The sequence below is a fragment of the Nomia melanderi genome, chromosome 6 (genome assembly GCF_051020985.1).
Source record: "Nomia melanderi isolate GNS246 chromosome 6, iyNomMela1, whole genome shotgun sequence".
NCBI lineage: Eukaryota > Metazoa > Arthropoda > Insecta > Hymenoptera > Halictidae > Nomia > Nomia melanderi.
The window spans coordinates 10,004,004-10,013,458 of record NC_135004.1 but is presented as its reverse complement, the minus strand read 5'-3'; the positions used below and the strand labels follow the sequence as shown (position 1 = coordinate 10,013,458).

Genomic DNA, 9,455 nt, shown 5'->3' with positions numbered 1-9,455 from the left:
CACAGTTTCAAGTTTTCATCGAATGTCGTGTGGTATCAAACTTCGCTTTAATAATAAATGATCGCTGTTAAATATTCCGAAGCAGCGCGCACAGCACGTGAGTGCATGTCATATTCATTGGAACAGTGGTTGCAACAATTTAAAGTTTCGAAACTAAGGAAAAAAAAGAATTTAGAAATGAAAATGTATTCCTTGGAATACTACCGGATTGAAGCATCACGAGGTGAAAAAGAAATTGGAATGTTAGTTCCGTTTCTGCAACAGGCGGTAGTGCTTCTTTTCATTCTAAGGAGAAAGCGTTGCAAAGAAGATAATACGTTCATGTTTTATACAAACGTAATTCTCTCTTGTGTGTGTTCGTCTTTTTTTCATTTTAGTGGACCACGGCGGTTTATGTGCATTATACGGTGTTCCTAATGTTTTACGTATAATTACACATGCAATTCGTCGGTGGAAAATATACTGGGCGAAATTTTTACGACATCGCAAGAAGTACTGGATAGTGGATAGAGTGTTTGACAGAAGCTGGCGGAAAGATGTATAAGTGTAAAGTTTTTCAATTCTCTGTACAAATAGGATGATTTCTTGATGTCGATCAATGACGAATCGCAATTGACTTTCATTTTTAGGAGATATGTTCGTTAATATGTGGCACAGTATATCGACGTGACATCTTGCATGAAGTATCTAAAAGTAATAGAAATATATACAGGTTTTATAAAAACCATTTTATATTTGTGTGGGATGTACCACCTGACTTTGTCAGTTGGAATATTTCTGTTTAAAATCAGAATTACGAAAAAATGCTTGCTGTAAAAGCTGCATAGTCTTGCAGCTGCATGAGCTGTGTATTTACTTATTTTCTGTAGTCAACATTCATAAATCACTGAAATATCACAATATTTTCTATTGCGTCAAGAATACTTATAAATACACAAATTTAATGAAATGGAACTCAGTAACAGGGTCACATTCTTTTTACTTTTGTATAAGGCAAATAGGTTAATTGACATGTCTTCTACCATGTCGCCGATGTATACAGGCAAGAATGTTTTTCCGGTACGTATCACGTCACGCATACGAAAGTGACAGTGATTTTTTCTTTAACTACGTCGTTTGTGTATGTCACTCACACTTTCTAGACTACGGAGCATTTTACTCATTAATTTCAATTATAACAGGATAAAAGGGAAGGAAAAAGTTATGTTCCTAATTAAAAGATCCCCCCATAAAGAAGCATCAGTTAATTAATTCAGATTTAAAGCATCAACTCTCTGATCCTTGTTTTAATAAAGTAGTTTATTGTGTTATAAAATAGAAGAAACGGAAATACAGATGGAGTACCGGATATACAGACAGATGAACAGCAAGGGAATAGAGAAATAAAAGTTCTATACTCCTAACAAATATGTCACTTTTATGATCCACGTCGTTCACCTTTCGAAATGCGCCGAATAAAATAAAGAAGCTATAAAGTGTCACTATAAAGTAACGAAAAAGTAACTGAATGAAAACCATTACGCTAGTAAGAGGTCATTAATAACTATGGAAACTACATTGTCCAGTAAATATTAACTTCATATAGCAACATATACAAAATGGAAAAATTATAATATTAAATCGTTTGATTGAATTGCATTATTATTATTGCACGTTCATTTAACTGAACGTCACCACATTGGGTAGCGTTATTTATAATATAGAAATGTTTTCAAATAACCATCGTTTAATTGAGTGAACTGTAGTAATTTGATTTGGTGTTATTTTCTTTATATTCAAACACGAACAGAACTTTCTGATAGACTTAAAATAATAATTGCTAGGACATGATCACTTTCACTCGTCCTCATCAACAGAAGAGAACTAAACTGAGAATGAGAACTTCTTTCGCTAAAGTGAAAAGTGAGTGCGCTCGTTAAACGATATAAAAGGTCCGTTGTTTTCGATATCATATTATTCGTATCGACAACAGCGTATTTCACACAATCGTCCTCTATGGTCGTTATTATTTTAGGTTACAATAATCTAAAGCAGTTAGACATATCAATACGTATTGGTATACCAATAAGTAATAACCTTAAAATTGTTAGGAAAAAAACATTTTTATGAGATGAATAATGAACTGTGGTAAGTCGGGGAGAGGTAGCACACTATTTTTTAAAAGAACTCTTACATCGTAAATATCGTTAATACTATACGAAAAGAATAGTTAACCCTTTGCACTCGGAAGGTGACTCTCAATCGCCATTTGACTCAGTAAACTATAAAATCTGATATTTAATATTGGACTTTATAATGCCTTACGTGAAATATTGGAATAAAATAGCTTTGTTCCTCAATGTACTTGTGATTTCCCTTCGAGTTAGTTTCAAGGAATATCATCTTCGCCTCGTCAAAAAATGTTAAACATTTCTAACGAGAAACTACTGAGTGCAAAGGGTTCAATTGGCTTGTGTGTAAGGTCCAGTATAGCAATGAGAACAATTGAAAGTATTAATATTTGACAATGTAAACGAGGTCAAGCGCTATGGTGTGTTAAAGGAAACCTGTTGGGAATATGTTGGGGTCGACGATGTTGCAATGATCCAATGCTCATTGTATCAGTATTGCATTTGCAACGCGATAACACATCACTGAACGATGAACTTTCAATTTCCAGTAAACAAAAGACATAACTTTACAATATTTCTTCATTAAATGTAAATGTATACAGTGCGTTACTCACATGAGCCAAGCCGGCCAGTAACAAAGACGTGCCGAAACTAATTCCGCCATTACTATCGAACCGAGCGCCGCGACTGGACGTCACCCCTTGCCCTTCTTCACTTTTATGCCACTGGCTTGACTTACGTGAGTAACGCGTGTACTTTCCTGCAGTAAGTACTGTCTCCTAACAGAAAACTTACCTACGATAAATCCAAACAACAAACAGCTTAACGATCAGCAAAGTGTAGTGCAAGATGATGCTCAGATAGACGATCACTTCCACGAAACTGTCGGTTTTCAACTGTATAAATTATATATTTGTACAGACATATTTGCCATATGGCTGTTGTTAACCAGTAAAGCTTATGTAACCCCGGGTACGGTGTGCCGGACAAATGCCGACAAAATGAAGTCCTTCACCGACCGGCTGACGGTACATCGAAGTGTCATCTCGAAACACAGGTGACCCCCGTATAACACGGTTGTTACGTTCCTAAAACAGTGTTATGTGAATCCGTGTTACACGAAACAAAGAATTAGTGCAAAAAAGGGAGCTAATTTCCAGAAATTAGAGAAACATAATTACCGTTTCTAAAGGAGGTTTAAATACAATCTAGCAAAAAGGAAACACGAAGTTTTAAAATGTAATTAACCCTTTGCACTCGATTTTCAATCGATTTCAATGTTTTTGGGTGTACCTTGTATTTATTTTAGGGAAACAAATTAAAGTAATTTTCCAACGTTCTGTAACAAATTTGTTTTGTCATCTCCAGCATGACATACGAGTGCAAAGGGTTAATTCTCCACGAAAAAAATAGGATTTCAAATTCTAATAAATTTCAAAACTCTGCAGGCAAATATGATACGACGTACACGCTCAAGTGAAAAATTTCCAATGAGACGTCTTGAGCACTTAAAATCTCTTATTTCGTTCCGTGTTGCCCGGGGATTTCTCTAATTTCGAGTTTAGCTCTTAAAAACTTGAAGCGTTGCGCGAGGATTTCTGTGATTCACAAACCGTGTTCTAGGATGCTGTGTTATATGAGGGTTTTTCCCAATTCGCAAACTGTGTTAGAGTGAAACTCTGTTATGCCGAGGTTATCTGTATTTCCTTTTCTCGTCGCCTTTCTCAGACGTCTCTTGATTTTGATTCGCCGAGGTCCATTATATTGGAACTTTCGCGTTATCACCCCCGATGAGACTTCAGCAGCGTCCTATGATAAACTGAAAATCTTCGTGAAAACGTTGCGCAACGGAACCCCGCAACCTCCAGCCATTTGTTTCCATTTGCATGGCGCGCATAAATATTCTAAATAAACGATTGCAGTTTCACCGAGAACAAAGGACAGGCGAAGAAGTGCGTGTTATAATTTCGGGTACATATTTCGCCGATGAATTGCAGTAGCATCAACCTCGTTGGAATAAATAAATGGGCTGCATTAAAAATACAAACGGAGATGCGTTTCGCATGCTCGCGTGTTACATTGATTCAAGAAGAAGTTGCAGTGAATTACGTTTTCGAAAGTAACCAAAAATATATGTAGAAATAAAAACGTGTCGTTCGAAGTTCCTTTCCATGGTACTGTCGGCAAGCAGGGGGATGAGTTGAAAAATTAGTCCATTTCTGTCAGTGCATGCGATCTCGGAAATTTTTGTATTTGAAAGTGAAAAGTAGAGGATTTCTGTGCATTTGTGGGAAGTTTGGAAGTGATATTACATGGAACGCAAACAATATGGAGGCATGTACAAAATATCGAAATGTGCTTTTCATAATAATTGTTAGGAAAATGAGTTTGTATAGTGGTTGTATATTTTTGATTGTATTCCTCGAAGTTTAGAGTCGCGAGTTTGGAACAGCGTGAGTAAATTTTCCAATATTATTACATCTTCATGCATAATCTAAATGCAATTATACGCGATTGAAAATGAAAAATCGTATTTCACTGCATACTCACCCTTAAAAACCGTTTCGAAGAAATAATTTTATGTGGCGCATTCAATTTTAAGAATACATTAGAATTATATGGATCTTTTATTGATCAGTTTTTCAATCAATAATTGTATATATGTTATAAATTTGATTCCAGTATTGATTTCGCGGGAACTTCTCTTAACATCGAAACTTTACGAGTAGAAGCGGACGGCGAAATATGTACTACGCTTTTGTTCCAATTTAAAGTAACGATTCGATACTTTGTTTTTATAACTCTAGTGACTGTAACTGGAAAACGATGAATACTTTTATTTCTCTGCTTTCTTTTTCAAACCGCTAAAAAACAACTACATAGCACAAAATGATAAGTCTATTTTGTTTAAGATAACAGGTGAATTTAATAATAGTCTTTCGTTCTAATTTACGTTATGCTATGTGTATAACACTTGCAAGGTTTATATTTCAATTTCAATTTCATCATTTCAAGACATCGCAAGGAGAACTGACATGTAAGATGCTGATGCCTTCATGATCTACAAATATAAAGAAAATAAAATTACTCATCCTGTCGAAAACTGAATAACAAACAGAATTTGGAAAATAATGAACGCAGATTGTAATAGAAATTTTGCGAATGCTGTCTGCGTTAAAATAATATTTTCAGTACCTTTGTACGCTTAATACGGAGAAGTACGCAAATGTTTTCGGAAACTATTCGCTGTGAATGACAAGTATGATCGTAGATAAAATAAAATGAAACTTACACTGGTAAAACTTTCCAAATTGAGATTCGAGAATTTCCCAAAAGTAAGTGGTAGACCCCTCTGAGCTCTTAATATTAACAGCACTACCTGCCGACTCACAGAAGGCTGTAAGTTGTACCATGGTATTTCATATGCCACCTTGGCAATCATTTTACTCTAAAAATTTAGAAACATCTGTTTTAATAATTATTTCTTAACGATTAATCAGGTTTAATTGTGAAATACCCGATGCTTTAACATTATGTTCACCGAAAGTGTCAAAAGTCACATTTCAAAATTTTACTCACTTTTCCTAAATTGACTTGAATGTTTCTATAATCAATTATATAAATATTATAGGAAAGCTTGAAAAGTGAAATGAGAAAATATAATTAAACTTAGAAAGCCATTGAAATAAACATTTTTAAAAATGTCTTTTGACACATTCGATGAAAATTATCTTATAAATGTGTAACAACATTTACAACAAATGTGGTGATCGTAATAAGAAAAGTATCGAATTAAAATAATTTGCAGTTCGGTACAGTTAATTCAAATTTCGTATAAAATCATTACTAGAAAAATGAAGCACATATTCTTTGTATTTAGCAAATAACAATATGAAATATTGTGCAATACCTACGTCGCGGTTAAATCGAATAAAAAGGTTTTCACGTTTTTAATGCTATTGAAAGACCAATTCCGCTACGACGAAAATATTTGAGACAAACAATTATTTGAAACTTTTGAAATAAGTCGCGTCGACTAATGAATTAAAAAGTTTATGGAACGGAATGTTACTACGCGCACTGTAAAAGCAAAAGATTTTTACGTCCTCTCTTTATAATTTTTTGTATACGATATTTTTAATGCAATGCACTTTTTTTGATGACCTTAATGTCGAGGAACTCTCCAACGAAGCAGTATATAAATACTTCTAAACAAACCACGTTGTAAAACATAATAGATTTCAGTAGCATGGGAAGTCCATTTTCAGCTGTCACCGACTGAAATATAAAATTATTTTTTAATCGGATATTCATATGCACATTTAATGCTTATTTCATTTAACTCGAATACCGTACTTGCCACGTTAGTGGTTAATTATGAAAACTAAAATATTGCGAGTGACAAATAATTTTTCTGAATTCTTTATACTCGGAATTTGTTCACCAAAGATATTCATTATTTCCTACTGAAACGTTTATTAAATTGTTGATTCTATTAAATAGAAATAATACAGGAATCTACAAATAGAACTATTTTATTTTAATATTTTACGTCTAATTACATTATATGATACAATAAGATACCGTTTAACTCGGAGGATACGTTGAAAAAAAAGCTAAACGCTAAACGAAAAGTAATGGGGATAGATGAAACAGGATAGTGAATAAAATAATTTTAAAAAATATACCATTTCTTAGTTTTATTTTGTAACGTGTATTATATGACTATAGTATATGCATTGTACTGAAACAGCGTTAAATGTTCTATTCTGTTTCCTGTCCTATCACATATGATCTATGTACACAACTCATCTTTTATACGCTTGTGTATAACATATGATGTACAATAGATTATATTCTTTAGGATACATATTTTAACCCTTTGCGGACAGAGATTCTATAAAATATATGAAACCTTCAGCAGATGAAGCTGAATTACCTATCAATTGCTTAAATAATATAAAAAATGGAAACTACGTACTGATCTCTTGCTGTTCAAATAATCAAATCATTTGCCGGTAACTTAATTTTCCAAATATGAAACTTTCATCTCGCCGAAATGTCAACATTCGTCCACAAAGGGTTAATTATATTTTTTACATATTTTTTGCAATACAGTTGTATGCATAGAAATGTGCCCCACTGGAGCATATATTAGGTACATGCAAAAATTTCTTATCGTATATGATAATGAATTTTATAGTGTTGCTTTATCAAACAGTAATTAAACATATGACGATCGTGAGTCGCCTCTCGAGTGCAAAGGGTTAATATAACATGCATTACTTACTATTACTATAAGATAACCCAAACAGCATGTTACGACCGTATTCGACAGAAGCTGACTAAGGGCTATGTAGGTAAAGAGGCGTTCGACCTTCTCCACGAATATGATAATTTCTTGCTGCCTGTTGATGAAGAATCGTATTTGCTCGTTGCCCAACGTATCGAATGAATCCATCATTTTCTGGCACAATATATCGATGTGACACCCTACATGAAGTGTCTAAAAGAATTCGATGTTATAATTCAAGACATAAAAGATTAAATCGCTAAATTAAATCATTCATTCAACAGAAATAATATAATTCAGGACATAAAGGATTAAACTGTCAAACTGATCGTGTATTTGAGAAGTGTTCAAAGTTTCCGAGCCTAAGCCGTACCCATTAGGAATTGTTTCCTGGCATTTTGCTAGCATTGCAGCTGACATTATCAGGGAGTTTGAGGAGTCACTAATACTGGTTAACCATAATCAGTGCTTCCTATTTAAGCATACCTTACACGGAGTTATGGATGTATGATCACCAATCCAGTGTTTTTACTTGGTCAGCTGATCAAGTTAAAAGATTCTTAAATAGGAAACACTGATTCTGGCTAAATAGTATCAGTGAATCTTCAAACCCCTTGATAATGCCAGCTGCAATGCTAGCGAAACGTCGGGAAATAATTCCTAATGGACACGGATTACACCCGCAAACTTTAAACACTTCTCATAGTATTTCTGGTCGTGAAACAGAAAACATAAAAATTTGAATACGAATAATCTTAATATTTAGTATATGAAAACCCCCAAGGAGAACTAAGTCGATTATTATTAGTATTATCATTTAACACGTTAACTACCGGTAGAAAATGTGAAAACTTACCCCGTACCCTAAGTTCTTATTACATGCTTTATAAGACTGTAGAAAATATGACTTGTACCAGTCTTGGGGTACGAAGTTAATACATAACACTAGTTAACTGATCCTCGGTAGTCAACGTGTTAATATCATTACATTATATTAAATTGTACTTTAACTGGATAATTTTTCTCGTTTAATACTTCTGTCCTGAATGGTACACACAGGTGCCACAAACATTTTAAATTACCGGGAAGCTAGGAAACGCCTTGAAAATAAAGGAAAATTGTACCACCGGGGATCTTTGCTTATGGCTGACAGATTAAGTGCTAAGTATTATTAGTGTTTATCTTATTTCTTTCACTGAAAAGCTTCAATTTCTTTTGAAAGCGGCTGTTTCTGGGCCTCTTTTTGATTTAGGGGGGAAATACATATTCAAGGACGAAAGGGTTAAGTAAACGCAACAACTTGTTACTCAATCAACCCTCGTACAATTCGGTTCACCCTTACCACCATCAAGAGGAGAGAACTGAAAATGCCAAACGTGATCGCCGATGTGGCTAGATGAAGAATCTGTGCGGTCATCACGAGCTCGTAAGCAGGTGACTCGTGGGCGTCGAAGGGCAAATTCATCTTGAAAAGTAGCTGCCGCGACGTCGAATCGTTGGCTTGCTGAGCTGCGAACGTGCCGATCGTGTAAAACGCCGTGGACATCAAGTAGCAGGAAGCCACTAGGCTCGTCAAACGGAACGAGAGTATCGCTGTTTTCGACATCACGTTCTTCGTATCGATAACAGCATATTTCTTGCAATCATATTCCATGGTTGACAATATTTCACGTAGCACGCTGCGAGGCATCGACATTAAGGTCAGTTTTCTTCAGCAAACAGTTACGTTTACATATACTTGGAACTAGATATAAGTAAATGTGACGATCAAACGGCGAATTTATTAGTTTCCCATGGCATATTCAACATTTTTTTAGTAGAGGGAAGTATTGATGTTAATTTTCGAACGAGTATTTCCGAGAATATTCAAATGCCTTCTCATGGAAAGCTAAATTATACATCGAATTCTTAAATAGTAACAAAGGAAAACTATGCATTGATTGATGCATCTTTCTGTTTAAATAATTAAGTCATTGATTTACAACTTTCAATTCTAGTTATTCGTGTTGTTTGAACGAATGGGTCTCTGGTGAACATGTTTATAAGTCTGA

General features: G+C 34.5%; 1 protein-coding gene and 1 long non-coding RNA gene across 5 annotated transcripts in view; one reads left to right on the top strand and one right to left on the bottom strand.

Annotated features, from left to right (window-relative positions):
* Positions 1-3,065: 3,065 nt before the first annotated feature.
* The window catches only part of LOC143174635 (odorant receptor 10-like), a 7,801-nt gene continuing 1,411 nt past the window's right edge, over positions 3,066-9,455 (bottom strand). Inside the window, exons 2-7 of one of the 4 annotated variants that reach the window (XR_012998840.1) lie at positions 8,747-9,083; positions 7,402-7,617; positions 6,276-6,389; positions 5,404-5,559; positions 3,725-3,930; positions 3,066-3,199 (exon numbers count right to left, since the gene is read on the bottom strand). Coding sequence is in view for 3 of the 4 variants with exons in the window: in XM_076368629.1 (XP_076224744.1) it covers positions 5,122-5,172; positions 5,404-5,559; positions 6,276-6,389; positions 7,402-7,617; positions 8,747-9,083 (874 nt within the window). In the remaining variant the exon portion in view is untranslated. The other 3 variants (XM_076368630.1, XM_076368629.1, XM_076368631.1) reach the window with 3 other exon arrangements.
* LOC143174637 (uncharacterized) overlaps positions 8,971-9,455 on the top strand; it is a 20,073-nt gene continuing 19,588 nt past the window's right edge. The window contains exon 1 of the long non-coding RNA XR_012998843.1: positions 8,971-9,104. This is a non-coding gene — a long non-coding RNA (uncharacterized LOC143174637). The remainder of the gene's footprint in view (positions 9,105-9,455) is intronic.